Genomic DNA, 19912 nt, shown 5'->3' with positions numbered 1-19912 from the left:
CAATGTTATATTGGTTTCACGTATACAACATAGTGATTTAATTTTTTTTTTTTTGGCCCCGTCAAGCGATATGTGGGATCTTACCCTGCAGTGGAAGCGCGGAGTCTTAACTACTGGACCGCCAGGGGTCTCGTGATTCAGTATTTTTATAGCGTGTACTTCATTTAAAGTTATTACAAAATAATGGTTATACTTCTTGCTGCGCAGAACGTTTCTTGGCCAAGGTAGACTCCGGGAATCTCCTCCTGCGCAGCTGTGGAAACTACACTACCCAGAGGGCAATGCGCCCAATGGTGGCGGAGTTGAGCCAATGAAAGCCCAGGGCAGAGGTACTTCCGTGCGTGAGCTTCGCTTCGGGGCGGGATTTCTGGCGTCTTCCTTGTGGCGGTCATTTTGGCCTTTCTCAGGTCGGGTCGCTCACTCAGAGGCTCGGGGCCAGGGGTCCTAAAAGAGAAGGCGTCTGAGGCCTCCACAGAGGCGGATCCAAGGCTTGGCGGTGGCGCACCTCGGGGTGACCCGTAACAGGCTGAAATCGGGACCTCCACGCCTCACAGACTCCGCTTCGTCCGCAGACTCCGATGGCGGCGGCGGCGCTGAGGGACCCGCCTCAGGTAAACGTTCGTCTTCCGGGCTCTCACCGCCCTCACCGCCCCCAGACACTAAAGACCCAAGTGCGGGGCGCCTGCTCACGTGCCTGCAGCTCGGGGCGCGGTGTCCGGGACAGTGAGCCGGTTGTGGGTAGGTTTTTTTCTGACAGTGTGATGGCGCGTGGGAGAGGGTGGCAGGCGGAGGGACCCGAAAGTGCAAAGGCTGGGAGGTCGGACTGAGGCGGGAGGATTCAGGAAACCTGGAGTCCGTCTTATGTCTGCAGGACACAAAGACTGTGAGGCGAAGTTGTGCCTGAGGAGATTTACTTTCATTCTGAAGGGTGTGAGCAAAACAGGACACTGAGATAGGATTCTAAAAGTTTTCCTAAGGCTGCTCAGAGGAAGAAGAGACGAGGAGAGAGATAATAGATACGGGAAAGGTCGAATCCTGTAAAAGATTACACAGCTGGCAAGAGTCTGCTCTCAGGACTGAGGCCCGGAGGTAATTCAGACATCTCGAGCTCACCTGGCTCCTGGGTTGGCCAAGGGTACTTAGCGGTCTGAGCCCAAGGATGCTGGCCGTAGTGGTCAAACTCAACCAACCTCTCTTTTTCCACAGATTCCTGTAACTACGGAATCGCTTAGTGATACTGGTTTGTGGAGTTTATTTCAGGGTCTCGTTAGTCCTCACCCCATCCTTGTGGTCTCTGGGGTAATAGCGTCCTGGTACTGTTCTGCCACTCTTCCAGGCCTTGAACAAGCACCAGGCCTAGAGTTATGTAGGATGGTTCCTATTTTTGACAACGAGTGGAATCAGATGAGGAAAGTACCAGATCTGGCATAGGTACCAGAATGTGCAAAGGCCTGGAGGTGAGGTGAGGGAGGGTTCAGGGACGTGCAGGTATCTTTTCTTTCTCATGGTAGCTGAGAGCAGTGGAGCAGGAGGTAGGTCTGGAACAGCTATTTTTTTTTGGCTGCGTTGGGTCTTCATTGCTGCGCGTGGACTTTCTCTAGTTGCAGTGAGCGGGGGCTACTCTTACTTGTGGTGCGTGAGCTTCTCATTGCAGTTGCTTCTCTTGTTGTGGAGCATGGGCTCTAGGTGAACTGTGCTCTGTGGCTCAGTAGTTGTGGCACACAGGCTTAGTTGCTCCATGACATGTGGGATCTTCCCAGACCAGGGATTGAACCCGTGTCCCCTGCATTAGCAGGCGGATTCTTAACCACTGCACCACCAGGGAATTCCCTGGAACAGCTTTGTGAGAAATTGGGTGTCTCTTCTGGAGGTGATAGGAGCAATGAAAAATTTGGAGCAGTGGAGACAGGTGATCTGACCCAGGTCTCAACAGGCTCCCTGTGGCTGCAGCATGGAGAACAGTATTGGCATAAAGGAGGTGATAGGAAGACCAGGGAGAAGGATACTCCTATAGTCTGGGTGAGTGTGCTGGTAGCTGGACCAGGGTGGTGGCCATGGAGGTGGGAGATGTGGCTGGATTCTGGATTGGTGTTTTAGGTATGGCAAGCTGGATTTTCTAATTTTGAGGTTGAAAGAAGGAGTCAGGGATGAAGTGAAAGTATGGATTTTGCATGTGGAAGGATGGAAGCTCTACCAACTGATATGGGAAAGTCCATAGTAAGAGTAATTTTCACTGGGGATATCAGAAGTTTTATTCTTGACCTCTTAAGGATATGAGGTGTTTCAGAGTGCAGTTTGTGGGCATCCTTCTCTGAGGAGGAGTTTGGGATGGAGACTTATCCAAAAGGTAGTAGACAGTGTGGACCAGGGAGGAGCTGTAGATCATTTTAGTATAGGGAGTCCTGGTCAGGAGGATAATGGTAATAATAGCCTAGGAAGAAGAGAATGGGTCTGCGGACTGGGCTTCCTGTTTGGACCCCTGGTTGTGGGAGGTAGGTGTCACAACATGGGTGAAGGAGTTAGTCACAGAGAGGGTTATAAGGGTAAATGGTTTGGCATGCAACCAAGGCTTCTGAAGGATCAGTGGACATGAGATGGATGCAGAGGCATCATCAGGAGTAATTCAGACAAGCTGGTGTTTATTCACTGCTCTACCAACTCACTAGGGTTTTGTTGTAACCCTTGGTGGGACCTGGGGTGTTCTAGTCAGGCTGGCAGATTAGCTTGGGGACACAAGCGGTCATCTGGGAAACTCACAGATGATGTAGAGGGCCAGGCGCTGGGCCTTGAATGAGGGTTAGGTGGAGAAAGGAAAGCTATGACTGGTGAGGGTTCATCAAGTGCAGCACAAGTGGAGTAGGGCCATGGGTATCTGAGATCTGATGTGGTTCTTAGTGGGTGAGGTTGAAGCAAGGGACAGTCAAGGAAGGAGGCCTTCATAGCAGGATTCAAGGCTGCCTTTGTCAGTGGGGACCGTCACCGTCTAGGGTCGTACTTGATCATGTTTGAATTTGCCAAGCATTCTGTGGATCACATATACTGAGTAATGAATAGAGAGGCTGAGGAGATGATTTTGGTGTAGGGCAGGAGGGAAGCTGTGGCTGTGGGAGTGAAGTTGTGAGACAGTTGTGGTGGAAAGAGTGATGTGCACATGGAGAGGGAGCATGAACTCATGGTTCCAGAGCCCTGGTGTTGGCATAAGTGTCAAGGGTGAGCCCAAGTTTGGTGGTGTCTGGGAGAAATGATCTGGGGAACCCCAGGGGAATTGCCTGAGAAGAGTGGGGTGTTGTGGCTTTATGTGCTAGGTCCAGAGCTTAGATGACATCTGTCTACCCACCTGCCTGTTATTGAGGGCTGATACAGTGATCAATAGGACCATGATGAGACAATGGGTATCAGTGCCACCTGAGCTTGGAAATCTTCATGAGGTGGGGAAGGGAGAGGGGTAAGCAACTGATAGATTGGGGAGGTGGTGAAATTAGGATCCTAAGGGGAAAGCTGGTCATGAAATGAACTATCCCCATCATGGCAAGGCTGTGTGACCTTTGAAGTTGTCCCTGCGGGAATGCAGCTGTGAGAGCGAAGTGTGGTTCAAAGAAAGATGTGCATGTGAAGAGGTAGTGTGAACTAATGGCCCTAGAACCCTGTTGTTGGGGTCATAAGGGTGAAGGAAAGACCAGTGTCAGATCACTCACACCCTCCCTGTGGCCAGTGTCTCTCACTAACCTATGTTTGTGACACCCACCTTATTGACAAGAGGCAATGTGGCCTACATGCAAGACCCAGAGGTCAGATGTCACCTATCTGCTCATCTGCCTATTGATGTGGGAAGACACAGAATCAGTGGGAATATAAGGAGTGAGTGATTCTAATGGCACCAAGGTCTGGTATCTCCTCTGAGGTGGAGAGTAGAGTGAGCAGAGGATAGATTGGGGCTGGGGGTGGGGGGAGTGGGGAACGTGGCATGATGATCTTGGAATCATAGGAGAGAAGCTGATGGTGGAATGAACTGTCTCCATTATGACAGGGTATGAAATTTGAGGATGTGGCCATTGACTTCTCCCAGGAGGAGTGGGGGCTCCTTGATGAGGCTCAGAGACTCCTGTACTACAATGTGATGCTGGAAAACTTTGCACTTGTAGCATCCCTGGGTAAGACCTTCACACTCTTTCCAGTGTTCTGAGATGATGTCCTGTTTTTCCTTTTTTCCCTGGAGTTAGCATTGTCTTTTCCACAGCTGGATCATGGGCTCTGCTAATTTCCTCTACTTTCTTGTCAGATGTGCTGTGGATGTCAGCACTGAGCTGTGTGTCATGCCCTGAGTAATGGACTCCCCAAGCATCCGTAACACCTGTTGCCTCCAAAAGTGCAGAGATGGGTCTGGGAGTCAGGAATCTTGTAGTTGGCTTAATGAATCCCAACTTGCTTGTCCTCTCCCTGGTGGAGTGACCATGTCCAGATCCATGGCCTCCAGTTCTTCCCCCTTCTTCTAGCTAAAGTTCTTTGTGACTCCCTGTGCCAGATCATGGTCATTACTTACATGATCCATGGGCTGTTTTTGTAAGACTCTCCTTTAGTTGTTTTTTGTAATGTTTTCTTTTTCTTCTCCAGGAATATCTCATTTTAGTAGAGACTTTTTTAAAAAAATGAACTATAGTTGATTTACAATGTTGTGTTAGTTTCTGGTGTACAGCAAAGTGATTCAATTATATGTAATGTTTTCTTTACTGAATACTGTCATATGGCAAGTTGCTCTAGGCCAGTGCTGGCCACTCCCCTATGCTGTTTTTCATAAGACTTGCATTATTCAGGTTCTGAGTAGTTGTACAATGGAGGGTGCAGAGAGAACCCTGGTTGTTTCACAGAGTAGACATGGTAAGATGGTCTCAGAGGAGAGCCTGCCTGGGCCTGGTGAGTGACAGCTGGGGGAGGATATGACATCATGGCTGTTTTCTTATCAAACCAGGAGCCTGCCCAGTGACCAGTAGTGCCACTGACTGCACCTCATTTCTACCTTTTCCCCATACTTGACACTTTGCTGACTTGTTAGTTCATCTGTGACTTCCAGCTCCTGACTGCCTTCACCTTTGTGGCTTCCATGGGTCACCTGTTCCTCTGTACTGCTCTCTCTGCAGTGTTCTCCCCCACTGACCTGCACATGTATCATGAGGTGTGCACATATCCTTAAATATTCCTTGAATGCCAGCTACTTGATTCCATTTGGATTTTACTGGGGCAGGACACAATCAGCCTGCCCCACATCTGAAGGTTGTTGGGAGAGGAATGAGTTGGAAGCCTTGCCTCAGCTCTGTGTGGTGCAACCCATCCTTGTGTCCTTTGTCTGGTGAGGTCTCCCCTATTTGTGATCTTCAGAGGCCTGCCCACTGCTGCCAAGCAACCACTTCCTCAGCTTGCCCCCAGCTTCCTTGTTTTTAGAACAAACCCATGGCTCATTCTTTGTTGTGTCTGACACACCTTTGTAATGCGGCTTCACTTTCCCACCAAAGTAAACATGCATTTCCTCAGCATTTCTCTGCTTTCAGGTTTTTGCCATGGAACAGAAGATGAGGAGGCCCCTTCTGAGCAGAGTATATCTGTAGAAGGAGAGTCACAGGTTAGGGCTTCTAAGGCAGGTCCATCCACCCAGAAGACCCACCCCTGTGAGATGTGTGTCCCCATCTTAAAAGATATTTTGCAGCAAGCTGAGCACCAAAGAGTATACCCTTTGCAGAAACCAGACTTGGGTGGCACATATGTGAGATGCTTCTGTTTCATTGCAAACCTTCTCCAGCAACAGAAGCATGACAGTGGAGAGAAGCCCTGGAAGAGAGATGTGGACAGGGCCTCGCTTGTGAGGAGCTGCAACTTCTTTGTGCCAGGGAAGCCTTTCACCTGTGGGGAGGTTGGGGAGGACTTCCCAGCCACCTTGGGCCTTCTCCAGCACCAGGCCACACCCAACAGTGAGGAACTACAGAGTGGCAGCAAGAGTGGACAGGCCTTTCACAGTGAAAAAAGTCATTACAAGTGGGGTGAATGTGAAAAAGTTGCCAGCCACAGCCACACACTTGTTCAAGATAAAAGTGTCCACTCTAAAGAAGGGCATTATGAGTGTAACAAATGTAGGAAAGCCTTCAACTGCAACTACAGACTTCTTCAGCACCAGCAAATTCACACTGGACAAAGGCCATATGAGTGTGGTGAATGTGGGAAATTCTTTAGCCATATCTCTGGCCTTGTTAAACACCAGAGAATTCACAGTGGCACAAAGCCTTATGGATGCAGAGAACGTGAACAATTATTTACCCACAAGTTTAGTCTTAGAAAACACCAGAAAATTCACACTGGAGAAAGGACTTATGAATGCAGTGAATGTGGAAAAGTCTTCAGTCACAAATCCAAACTCATTCACCACCAGAGACAACACACTGGAGGAATGCATTTTGAGTGTGGTGAGTGTGGGAAATTCTTTAGCTACAAATCCAACCTCATTGAACACCAGAGAGTTCACACTAAAGAAAGACCTTATGAGTGCAGTGAATGTGGGAAGTCCTTTAGACAAAGTTCTAGCCTTTTCCGACACCAGAGAGTTCACACTGGAGAAAGGCCTTATGAGTGCAGTGAATGTGGGAAAGCCTTTAGACAAATATTTAATCTCATTCGACATGGTAGAGTTCACACTGGAGAAATGCCTTATGAGTGTAGCGAATGTGGGAAATCTTTTAGCTGCAAGTCTGAACTCGTTCAACACCAGAGAATTCACAGTGGAGAAAGGCCTTATGTGTGCAGTGAATGTGGGAAGTCCTTTAGACAGTTCTCTAACCTTATTCGACACCGGAGTGTTCATACTGGAGAAAGACCATATGAGTGCAGTGTTTGTGGAAAATCCTTTAGTCGCAAATTTATCCTCATTCAACATCAGAGAGTTCACACTGGAGAAAGACCTTACAAGTGCACTGAATGTGGAAAATCTTTTACCCGCAAATCTGACCTCATTCAACACCAGAGAATTCATACTGGCACAAGACCTTATGAGTGCAGTGAATGTGGGAAATCCTTTAGACAACGCTCTGGGCTTATTCAACACCGGAGAATTCATTCTGGAGAAAAGCCTTATGAATGTGGGGAATGTGGGAAATCCTTTAGCCAAAGTGCTAGCCTCATTCAACATCAGAGAGTTCACACTGGGGAAAAACCATATGAGTGTAATGAGTGTGGGAAATCCTTTAGCCAAAGTTCTAGCCTCATTCAACACCAGAGAAGGCACACTGGTGAGAGGCCTTATGAGTGCAGTGAATGTGGGAAACTCTTTACCCACAAATCTGACCTCATTCAACACCAGAAAGTTCACACGGGAGAAAGACCTTATGAATGTAGTGAATGTACGAAATCCTTTAGCCGCAAACCTAACCTCCTCAGACACTGGAGAGTTCATGCTGGAGAAAAGCCTTAAATGTGCAGGGAATGTTTTATTTCCTCACTCAGTATAGCAATACTGGAGGAGACTGTGTGAGAGCCATTTAACTGAATTTAAACCTCATTTATTCAAACATCCACCATGCAAGATTGCTCATAAGTTTCAGTTACATCTAAGGCTTTAAGGAGATGCATTATACCTTGTAACCTGCGCAGAGCTGCTGTTAGATTTATGTCACTGTCACTTTCTGTGGCTGAAGCCATTTCACCCCTGTACATAAGGCACCACTCCAACAGGCTCAGGAAAGCTGAACTCTGTTCTCCCATCTGCGTGAGGAAATTATGAATAGCCCAAACCCTTAGCAGGATCCTCATTCCTTTCTCTCTGATGTTAGGGAATGGACCTTACCCAGGTTGGGTCCAAAGGACCTATCCTCAGCTTGCTAAGAAGGACTACCTTTTTCAGGGACATCATTGTTCTCACATCATACTTGTGATGAATTTTTCCAGGTTCTAATTTACCAACGTGGAAACTGCTTGCTGCATGTTGCTCTGGTTTGTGATCTTTTGTAAAGGCCTCCTCTTGCATCTTTAATTTTGGCAGTTCTTTTCTCTCTTCCATGGGGGTTTGGAAGCAGAATTGTGATCTGTTAGCATGTAGAGGTGAACAGATTAATTTGCATTGCTTCCCAAGGCCTTGAAAGGAAGACTGCAGGTCTCTGTGGTCCTAATTGGTGGACTGGTGCCAGGATTTTCGGAGAGGTCAGAAGCCACCCTGAAGAGGAGGCCTTTGTTGTGAGAACCCCCAGTGCTTCTGTGATCAACGTGAATTTTATTCCCTTGTTCACATAATTCCCAGCACCATTGAGGGGACCTCGTCCCCAGGTCCTATAAAGGAGCCATGTGCCACGATATACAAATTTTCAATGACATTTTCAGTGTCACTTATTGTTAGACTACAAGGGTCAGGTAGAACCATAATTTGTGTTACTGAACCAAACTCAGGTCCACTTGCCCATGTGCAGCACAGCCAATCTACTGACGCAAGGTTGTGATGAAGTGAAGTACAGCATTTAGTGTAGAGCATCAAGCAAGAAGAATGGGCAGCTAATGTTCAAAAGACCTGAACTCCCCAGTGGTTTTCAAGGAAGGGTTTTTTTTTTTGTTTATTTGTTTGTTTTTTTTGCGGTATGCGGGCCTCTCACTGTTGTGGCCTCTCCTGTTGCGGAGCACAGGCTCCGGATGTGCAGGCTCAGCGGCCATGGCTCACAGGCGTAGCCGCTCCACAACATGTGGGATCTTCCCGGACCAGGGCACGAACCCGTGTCCCCTGCACCAGCAGGCGGACTCTCAACCACTGCGCCACCAGGGAAGCCCACAAGGAAAGGTTTTTAAAGGCAACATTTGATTTGAGTGTTGCAGCTCATGAACTTTCTTCTGATTTCTTAGTATTGAGGTAACAGGGTGATGTTTTAGTTATCTTATCTGGGGTCTATGTGCTTGTGGACAGCATGTAGTCACCATCTTCCACCTGGGTGGGGGTCTTGGTTTCTGCTGAACAGCACAAAGATATGTGTCAGATTGTTGTTATATGTATCACTTGAGGAGGAACAAGGACTCTGATTTATTGCTGAACTATTGTTTAAGCTGTCATTACTTTTCTTCCTTGACTGCTTTTCCTTTGTTTCTGTATTCCCTCACTTCCCTAATTAGGAACTGCTTGAGTCTGCTCTTTGGAACTCAGGGAAGACCTTGGAGACTAAAACCTCTTTCTACTAACAAACAAGGGTTACATGGAGGGGCTTTTGTACCCAGGAGGGCCTGCAGGGTCCTGCTTTTATTTGATACCCCTCAATCCTGAGGGGAACAGGGTCAGGACAAGAAAAGGAATACAGTTTTGTGTAGAGATGTTAATCATAAATTTACCAGGGGGACTTGGTTTTTTTTGGGGGGTTGGTTTTGTTGGTGCAGAAACACTGGATTAATAGGGAGTTGAGGAGACTGCAGTAAATTAGATGGAATGTACCTCTTCTAAAAGTTCATCCACAAATGCTCCAGTGACTATTCCTGTGTGATCAGTGTGTACAGAAATTCTCAGGATCTCCATAACTGTATTTCCTGTAGCTGAGGTTTGTGGATTCCTATAGCCTTTCTGGGCTGTTCCCTCAAAGGCATTGCTCTACTGGTGGAAAAACAAGGATAGAGAAAAGGGCAGTCCTGTAGTCCAAGGATGTGTCTTTTGTAACCCAGCGAGCAGTTCTGTTGATTCAAGTGGCAGCAGCCTTCATTGCTCACCAGTATTTGCTGCCACTGAGGCAAGGCTGCACTTCCCAGGGCATAAGGAGAGAGATGGTAGAGACCATATAGGGTTGCCAACCTAATTTTCCAAGAGAAGTGGGATATCTGCGCTTTTATTTGGAACCACATTTTAAGGCTTTCCTAAGATTTAGCAAAGGTTAAGGTAACCCTTGAACAACATGGGTTTGTATAGTTGATGTGCAACAAAGAGCACTTAACCTAATGGGTACAATTTGATAAGCTTTGACATACATATAAAGCTGTGAAACCATCACAATAATGAAAGTAAATTTATCTATCACATATTTACCTCATGCCCTTTTGGAATCTCATTCCCTACTCTCCTAAGCCCTACAGACAATCATTGATTCATTGATTCACTTTCCTTTACAGTAGGTTAGTTTGTATTTTCTATAATTTTAAATAGGTATCATAAGATGTATACTCTTTTTTAAAACTGATTTACTTAATGCTGCACAATTATTTTTAAATTCAACAATGATGCTTATATTAGTAGTTAATTCTTTTTATTGCTGAGTAGTCTTCTGTTCTATGGATAACGTCTTTGTTTATCCATTCATCTGTTTATGGACATTGGATTATTTCCAGGTTTGGGGTATTATAAATAAAGCTGCTTAAAATATTTGCATTCATTTATTTATATGGATATATGTTTTATTTCCCATGTGTTAATAACTCAGACTGTTGCAGTGTAGGTAGATGTTTAACATTTTAAGATATGCCAAACAGTGATCTAAAGTCGTTCCCTTTTATCTTCCCATCAACAGTGTATGAGAATTGCAGTTCCTCTACAAGGTAGCCAACACTTGATACGGTCAGTGTTTTAAAATTTTAGCCCTTGAAATAAGTGTGTAGTTTTAACTCTCTTTGGTTTTAATTCCATTTTCCTAAGAATTCATGATGCTGAGCATTTTTTCATGCATTTGTTTGCCCTCTGTTTATCTTCTTTGGTAAAAAGACTATAACTTTTGAGTACTTTCTTTTTATGTAATTTATTTATTATTTTAACAAGTAAGACTTATGTTGGAATTTCACTTATTCTTCAGTGATGTGAACTCTTTGCCTTATGGGACAATCATTTTTGAATACTGGAAGGAAATTATATTTCCTCAATTTTTCGCCCTTTGCACAACTGAAAGCCCACATGCACCATATATTTTTTTGTTTAATCTGCACTATTAACATATTCTCCACTACATTCTTAAGACTCAGTATTCAATAATACATTAAATCACACCTAGGTTTGTAGTCTTTGTGCTGATTTCCCTGGTGTAAATACCCCTGTTATGGTCAATTTCTTTTATTTTTTTTTCCTTGTCATAGTCAATTTCAAACTGCCAAAATGGTGTCACTGAACATGAAGTTGGTAAGATATTGCAGTAGCACACTATTTTTTTTAATTTTTAAAAATTTTTAAATTTTATTATTTTTGGCCATTTTGGGTCTTCATTGCTGTGCGCAGGCTTTCTGTAGTTGCAGTGAGTGGGGACTACTTTTCGTTGCGGTGTGCGGGCTTCTCATTGAGGTGGCTTCTTGTTGCGGAGCATGGGCTCTAGGCACATGGGCTTCAGTAGTTGCGGCATGGGAGCTCAATAGTTGTGGCTCGTGGGCTCTAGAGTGCAGGCTCAGTAGTTGTGTTGCATGGGCTTAGTTGTTCTGTGGCATGTGGGATCTTCCCGGACCAGGGCTCGAACCTGTGTCCCCTACATTGGCAGGTGGATTCTTAACCACTGTGCCACCAGGGAAGCCCCAGTAGCACACTACTAATTATATTTCCAACATACTGATACAGTAGCCACAAATAACCTCAAAAACAGACAATAACAAAAGAGTCAAATGATTAGGAAGTGGCAAGTTTTAAATATTTGTTTTTTTTGTTTTTGTTTTTGCGGTATGCAGGCCTCTCACTGTTGTGGCCTCTCCGTTGTGGAGCACAGGCTCCAGACGCACAGGCTCAGTGGCCATGGCTCACAGGCCCAGCCACTCCGCGGCATGTGGGATCCTCCCAGACTGGGACATGAACCCGTGTCCCCTGCATCGGCAGGTGGACTCTCAACCACTGTGCCACCAGGGAAGCCCAATATTTGCTTTTTAAAAGCAGTTTGATTTAAATACAGTTAACTTTGGGAATTCCCTGGTGGTCCAATCGTTACGACTTGGTGCTTTCACTGCCGTAGGCCCAGGTTCAATCCCTAGTCAGGGAACTAAGATCCCACAAGCTGCGTGGTGTGGCCAAAATGTACACACACACACACACACACACACACATATGCACGCACGTGATACATATAATTAAACTGTACATATTTAAAATGTACATTTTGATATTTCCATACATGCTTGCATCCCTGAAACCAAGTTTTCTGCTGGCCACTTCAATTTATGTTTCTCAATATATCAAATTATAAGCCCATAGTCTACCATTTGTAATGGCTATTTTCAAATGTATCCATAAATGGAAAAGACTGTTATGAAATCCCATGAACCCTCTCCCTATCTTCATCATGGTATATATCATTTCATGGTATTCTTTATCTCCATGTACATTAGTGTGTTATATTACTTAATAATCCCAGATATGTCAATGTATAACCTCTTCAGAATGCATTTCTAAAACGTAAGAACTCATAACTGATCATTTGGCACAGTCTTGATACTTTCAGCTCTTTTAACAGTAATTCAGCCTTTTTTGGCTTCAGTTTGAAGGATAGCAGTTGTTTTTTCATAATTCTTTTCAGGATCATCAAAGGAAGTATGGGCAATCCATCTTGATACAGGCTGCTTAAAATATTCCATGCAGTTAGGGATATAGCCTTTTGGAATTTCTGCTAACTCAATTTCACCAATGAATACATTCACCAGAGTAATCCCAAATGCTACTGGAATCCCAGTCAACAAAATGTGGGATTTCACTAAATTCACAAAATCCATGTCATACAAATATCTAATTATCCTGTTGTACACCTGAAAGTAATATAATATATGTCAATTATATCTCAAGTTTCTGGTTCTGTTTAGTATGTTTACCGTTCCCCCATATTTCCCCTTTAGTATACTAGATATTGATGAGTTGGGTGCCTGAGGTCTTTTCCAGATGGACAATTTTGTGATGGTGACAGACCTGGAAATACAGTGTGTCTTTTGCTTCCACACTTTGTGCAGCCCATATGTGCCAGGTATGCAGCAGATGGTGACACTGCATCACAGCCCAGAGATCTGCAACACATATCTGTGGAACACAGTGAGGTAGGTGTGTGGCACAACTTGAGAGTGCCCCACACTCTAGGGACACAAGTGTAACAGGTATGGAATGCTGATGCCCCTCAGCCTGGAGGCAGACTTGCACATACCACATCCACAATAGAAAAGATGTATGGCAAACATGGACCACACACACTGGCGTATGTAAAGCACACCAGGCACTTGTGAGATGCATGGAGGCACTATTACCACCTCAGTCTCCATGGAAATTGGACAGACATGTGATAGGGACGCCCAATGGTCATATGTGGGCCACGCACAATTGCACAGTTCCCATAGACCAAGTGAGATGAGGTCAGCACAGTCTGGCCTGTGGAGGACACACCTGTCCCCTACATACACCCCATCACTGCAAGTTTCATGATGGGCTGATGAGAATCCAGATCAGGAGCCTGATGTACATCCCTGCACAACCCAGAGATCAAAATGTGAGCAGTGGTTTGATCTAAGCAGGAGAGCAGATTTTCATGAGTTTTACAGGAGGGAACATTCAGTCGTTTTCAGGAATGGTTGATCAAGTGTGTTCCCTAGGAGGGCGACAAGGGCATGTTCTTAGGGATTAGCGTCACAGTCAGTCAGTGATTTGCATTTCACCTAGAGGGGTGGGAGGTGCGGTCATTACCAAGATCACCTATTAGGGGGAGTGAGGAAGAAAAGCCACAGGGACCCCAGTATATGAGGGCCACAGTGGAGATTCTCAGTCCTTCAGTGTCTATTCCAACATCCAAAATAGTGATGGAGGTTACCAGGTGACAGCTCTGTCTGCGTGTACTGAGTGGCGGGGGGACCCTAAGGTGGTGTTTAGAAGGAAAACTGACAGGACCTTGGAAATGAATCATGAGTGGGTAGTGAGGGCCAGGGATGCATTTAAGATGACATCAGTGGCAGTGTCAGGGGTGTCCTGCTGGTGGTGGTACCATCCATACTAAACACTCATGGGTGGGAAGGGAGTTGCCAGAAGGCCTTTGTGGGGAGGAACTTGAGGTCTGAGAAGGAGTCTTCTGTTTTAAAGGAGAGTCTGGGGAGCACATGACACCTGGGGATGGATTCCACAATGCAGGCGAATGAAACTGCTGGAAGAAGGGGCCAGAGGGGATGTGTGAGATGGTAAAAGAGTTGTATGAGTTAAACGACTACATAGAAGGGGACAAACATGGCTTTAGAGGGAGAAACATCATCTACAAATCCACAGAGCGCACACCCTGGAGTTCACTGTCACTCTTAAATGTTCTTCCAATTATGTAATATGTTCAGTGACTCTGTTCTGTCTCAGCCTCTATTTTTAAAAATTATTTATTTATATATTTGGTTGTGCTGGGTCTTAGTTTTAGCAGGAGGGCTCCTTAGTTGTGGCATGCATGTGGGATCTAGTTCTCTGACCAGAGATCAAACCTTGGGACCCCAGCATTGGGAACTCGGAGTCTTATCCACTGCATCACCAGGGAAGTACCCTCCTGTCCCAGTCTCTGATGTGCTAGTTTTCTTCAACACCTAAGACGTGACCTCTTAGATATCACCTGATTCTCAAATGCATGAACTCCCCCACTCCACCCCATTTATCCATCTGAATCGGGTTCTCCTGTTCTTCTCTGCGTGGTTCTCTTGGTCAATACGTCCAGTAAACTCCTGTCTCGGATCCTAGCCCCATTTTAGTTCCATTTTCCTCACTAGGAGAAACACCAGTTCTCCAGTTTCTCTCTGCCTGCCATGAGGCAGTTTTATGGGGCTGTAAGATATCAGTGACCTGCAGATTGTGAACAGTAAAACTTCATAGTCCTGAACCTCTGTTTTCTAAGCTGCTGACTCAGTTTAAATTGTGCCAAAATCTATAGTATTTTACTAAACCTTGGCAAAACCCTCCCTCACTGCTTCATAGAAAAGCCTCCCAAAGAGGGAGGAGTTTATTCTCACAGCTGAAGAGTAATGCCATGTCCCTACTGGTCTTTCCAGAAATGCCCCTTCAATTTTGCCCTGTCTTATTTCTACCTAAATTCCCTTCCCTCTTCATCTACAGTTATATCTCATGGATTTTATTGTATTAATATGGTTTATGAGACCCAATTATTACTATAGTTTATTTTTATTTATTTTTAATTGAAGTATACTTGATTTACAATATTAGTTTCAGGTGTATAGCATAGTAATTCAGTATTTTTATAGGTTATTCCATTTAAAGTTGTTAGAAAATATTGACTATATTCTCTGTGTTATCCCACATATCCTTGTAGCTTATTTATTTTGAGCATTGTAGTTTGTTCCTCTTAATCCCCTACCCCTATCTTGCTCCTCCCCCTTCCCTTTCCCCACCAGTATCCACTAGTCTGTTTTCTATATCCGTGAGTCTGTTTCTGTTTTGTTATATACACTCCTTTGTTTTATTTTTTAGGTTCCACATATTAGTGATACATAGAGAGTATTTTTTCACTAAGCATAGTACTCTCTAGGTCCATTCACATTGCTGCAAATGGCAGAATCTCACTCTTTTTATAGCTGAATAATATTCCATTGTATATATGTATCACATCTTTATGCATTCATTTGTTGATGGACACTAGGTTGCTGCCATGTCTTGGCTCTTGTAAATAATGTTGCAATGAATATTAGAGTGTGTATATCTTTTCAAATTACTGTTTTGGAATTTTTTTCTCCTTTTTCTCTTCTCCTCCTCCCTCCTCCCTCTTCCCTCCTTCCTCTTCCTTCCCTCCTTTCTTCCCTCCTTCCTTCCTTTCCTCTTGGTCTTCTTTTGAGAAAATTTTTGAAGAAGAAAAGCTGGTCCTGGGTCCTGGTCATCCCTCTAAACTGAGACCAGATTTCTAAAGTTTGGTTTTGGTTACAGTCATTGCCCAGTCATCTCTTGTACTCTCAGTCCTGTCTCCCAGTACTCTGCTCTCCCATGTGATACAAAGTATCTTGGAAGAAAAGTCCCCAGGCAGGGCTGTGCTTAGCCTGATGTCAAGTGCTGAGTGGGGATGGAAGGAAATGGCAGGATTTTAGTGCATATTTCTTCAGGTGTTCTTCAGCCCTGAACCCACCTCAGGGATGCATCAGTCACCTGATCATTGATACTTGTTTGTGTCTGTCTATTCCTCTGTCTTGGAGCCTTCATCATCCCCATCACTGCTTGATTCAGGCTTCTGTGAGTAGTGCCATTGATGTGGTGACTCAGGAAAAAGTACTCTTCACAAGGCAGGTGATATTCTATGCCAGTCATCCTCCAGATCTCATTAAAATGTCTGAATTGTTCGTACATTTAGTTTTCTCTACTGGGGATTCGTACTTGCACCTCATTCATCATAACTAGTTTTCTCTAAGATTGTTTCTTTTTTCTTTAAAGCTTATATTTTATTCAACGTTTATCATAAGTTTTTTGCCTTGTTTTCTAATGTATTAATTTTATTTATTTTTGGCTGTGTTGGGTCTTCGTTGCTGTGCGCGGGCTTTCTCTAGTTGCGGCAACAGGGGGCTACTCTTCGTAGCGGTGAGTGGGCTTCACATTGCAGTGGCTTCTCTTGTTGCGGAGCACAGGCTGTAGGCATGCGGGCTTCAATAGTTGTGGCTCGCGGGCTCTAGAGCGCAGGCTCAGTAGTTGTGGTGCACAGGCCTAGTTGCTCTGCAGCATGTGGGATCTTCCCAGACCAGGGCTCGAACCTGTGTCCCCTGCATTGGCAGACAGATTCTTAACCACTCTGCCACCAGGGAAGTCCTCTAATATAGTTTCTTATTATATTCTAGTTTAGGTTTGTGTAAACCTTCACTCTCTACGTGTGTATGATTCTTTTAACTATGAAGCTTTTAGAAAATATTGCTTGAATGAAGGTAGACACATAATATCTATGGATCCCCCTCTTTCAGGCCACTTACTCATGATGTTCCTCTGAGTTATGACATCTCCCAGGGAATTAGGTGTTGGAGAAACCCCTGTGAGTTATCCCAAATCTGAACAGAGCCAAGTAAATGGCTTCCACTATCCTAATTGTCAGGCTTCCATGCCTTCTGCTTCCCTCCCTGTGATAACCCTGGGCACTTCAAGGACTCTTGGAAAAGTCGCTCTCCCACGTTCTCCCAATTGCTTCTTTGGATATTGTCACATGAGTTGTACTTGTTTTTAATGATAGTTAATTGGGGCAAAAATTATTTAAAAGTTATTCTCAGTACCCGATGCAGCCACTGTCATACATTTGCAGACTTGAAAATGAGTGGCCTGGTGGGAAAGAGGATTAGGGAATAATAAAACTATAGCTCAAGGCTTGAGTTCCTCATCCAAATCACAAGACAGACTCGACTTGTCACCATGGGCTTTCCCTTGTGGTGTCAGACAGAGATGGGTATCTTTTCCTTTTGTACCAAGATGTGAGTTAAACAGAAACTTAAGGAATAGATAAGATAGGGGAAGGTTACTCTGTTACTGGTATTGGAAGTGAGACCCTAAAAAACTTTATACATAAAGTGAGGGGTTGTTTCCTGTTAGATGCAGAGTGTGCTGTATCCACCCCATCCCACCCTGTACAAACCCAGTTCCTTCTATGGGCTGCTAGAGTTTCTCCTTGATACCATCCTTTTTTTTTTCCCATAGAAAGTAGAAAAATAATTTATTCCAAAAGAGGGCAGAAATAAGAAATTCATCCTGAAAATATACTTTGGTATAATTCTGGTGGGACACATTTTCCCTCTGAACATGTTCCCCTACTGATTGCCCCACTGGAGTCTTGCTGTCATGTAACAGTTTTTAAACACTTCGCTGATTCTCATGTTTTGAGCAGGCAGGAGCCATCTTCACATCCACAGGTTCTAAGGAGAGAGTAACGTTATTTCTCAGAAGAACAGCACTTTCTATCCCGTAAGAGTACATTAACATTTTATAGGGACTTCCCTGATGGCACAGTGGTTAAGAATCCGCCTGCCAGTGCAGGGGACACGGGTTCGATCCCTGGCCTGAGAAGATCCCACATGCCGTGGAGCAACTAAGCCCGTGTGCCACAACTGCTGAAGCCCATGTGCCACAACTACTGAAGCCTGCGCACCTAGAGCCCATGCTCCACAAGAGAAGCCACTGCAGTGAGAAGCCTGTGCATCGTAACAAAGCGGAGCCCCTGTTTGCTGCACTAGAAAAAGCCTGTACACAGCAATGAAGACCCAATGCAGCCAAAAAAATGAATAAATAAAAAAAAGTAGGGGCTTCCCTGGTGGTGCAGTGGTCGAGAGTCTGCCTGCCGATGCAGGGGACACGGGTTTGTGCCCCGGTCCGGGAAGATCCCACGTGCCGCTCCGCGTGGGCCCCTGAGCCATGGCCGCTGAACCTTCACGTCCGGAGCCTGTGCTCCACAACGGGAGAGGCCACAAGAGTGAGAGGCCCGCGTACAGCAAAAAAAAAAAAAAAAAAGGAATGGTAAAATAAAATTAAAAAAAAAACATTTTATAGAGGCAACACAGTTTAGATTAAATAAGCACATCACTCATCAAAGTGCAAAAAAAGCTGACAAGAAAAAATGCTGCATTGTAGAATAATATATTCAAATGTGGTGTGAACATTTAAGGCAGCTGATGGCCAAAGTGGGCAAGTCAAGGAGGGTGGTCTGGGTATGGAGGTGATTTTGCATCTAGAGGAGGTCTCTTCGTGACAAGAGATAGCAGCAAACTGAACAGATTACCAACATGGTGATGATAACTCCCTGGTTGGGACCCTTAGGGATGAACCAGGGCACCAGGAAGCCGACCAAGCCCCAGAACATGCTTATCATGATGAGAGGCATGGTGAGGCCGGCATATGCCATGATTGCTGCGAAAGGTACCAGCCCCTGCCCCACCGCCTCACTTTGGTCCCACCCGGAAGTGTCAACCTGATACCATCCATCTTTAAGTTTTTATTCTCTTCCTTTTTCTTCCCTCCTTCCTTCCTTATTCTTTTCTCATGTGCACAAAAATGAATATTTACATACCTACTTCTCAAAATGTTTTAACTAAATGAGATGAAACCTATCAAAAATATGAATTACCACACTTCTTAGGAGCAGATTTTACATAGTCAAATGGGAAAATGTATGCTTAGAAACATGGAAAGCACATAATGAGTGTGAGTGGCTCTTCTTTCATTTTGGACTCTGGCTGAGAATCAATGTGGAAAATAGGTTGATAATGAAAATTTCCTTCAGTTAGTAACTTGAGAAAAGGTTTTAGGCACAATCCATATTCTCCTCCTTTAGATTGTGGGGTATCAGGGGGAAGAGTTCGTTACTTTTTCTTAACTCTTCACAGTAGGTAGAACAATTAAAATAGTTCTAGATTGAAATCCAAATGGAGTAAGCTGTTTGTTGACTAATTATCATCCCTCATGTCCTCTGAATCTAAGAGTTTTAGGATATAAGGTCATGATTCTAGAAGGAAGGTGCAGGAGTGTTCTAGTCACATGCATTCAGATCCCCAGTGCATAGCCCTGCCATCTCTTCCGCACAGTAATAGAACCTCAGATGTCCTGATGGGAGGGGGAATGCCAGGCTTATAGCCCAACATGGACTGAGATTCAGAGAGTAACACCCCAGCACGGAGCACAGCAGTGCCTGGCTGCCTGGCCGTTCCTGTAACTACTCTTTCTGAAAATATTTTCTTTGTGAATCCACTGCATTCATGCACTGCTCCTGTCAACTCTCTTTATGTCAGGGCTCACAGACCAAGCTTGCCGGCTTAGAAAACTAAACCTTTATAGGAATTGTATTTTGATGATTCTCTTTGGAAGTCCATCTCATTACAATTTTGTTAGAAAATGAACTTACATTCAATTCCTGACCTGCATTTATGTCTGTCCTTAATTGTCATTGTTGAAGACGTATCCTACTGTCCCATCTGTCTCAGAATCTGGATTTTCTTGAATCTAGATTTTAGTTTCTCTTTTTTTTTTTTAAGATTTTTTTGATGTGGACCATTT

At 44.7% G+C, this 19912-nt stretch overlaps 1 protein-coding gene across 1 annotated transcript; it reads left to right on the top strand.

Moving 5' to 3' along the window:
- Positions 1-377: 377 nt before the first annotated feature.
- On the top strand, positions 378-8611 carry ZNF551 (zinc finger protein 551). Its single transcript, XM_032613546.1, has 3 exons — positions 378-611; positions 4028-4151; positions 5544-8611. The coding sequence occupies exons 1-3, from the start codon at positions 579-581 to the stop codon at positions 7448-7450; spliced, it is 2064 nt and encodes a 687-aa protein (XP_032469437.1). The 5' UTR covers positions 378-578; the 3' UTR covers positions 7451-8611.
- Positions 8612-19912: the final 11301 nt, after the last annotated feature.

Source organism: Phocoena sinus, chromosome 19 (assembly GCF_008692025.1).
Source record: "Phocoena sinus isolate mPhoSin1 chromosome 19, mPhoSin1.pri, whole genome shotgun sequence".
Taxonomy (NCBI): domain Eukaryota; kingdom Metazoa; phylum Chordata; class Mammalia; order Artiodactyla; family Phocoenidae; genus Phocoena; species Phocoena sinus.
Note: the sequence above shows the minus strand (reverse complement) of the source record. Positions and strands in the feature narration are given on the sequence as shown.

Coding starts and splice junctions, on each gene's coding strand:
- ZNF551 (XM_032613546.1), top strand. CDS start 579: ATGGCGGCGGCGGCGCTGAGGGACCCGCCTCAG. Junction 612..4,027: donor CGCTGAGGGACCCGCCTCAG/GTAAACGTTCGT, acceptor CCATTATGACAG/GGTATGAAATTTGAGGATGT. Junction 4,152..5,543: donor TGCACTTGTAGCATCCCTGG/GTAAGACCTTCA, acceptor CTCTGCTTTCAG/GTTTTTGCCATGGAACAGAA.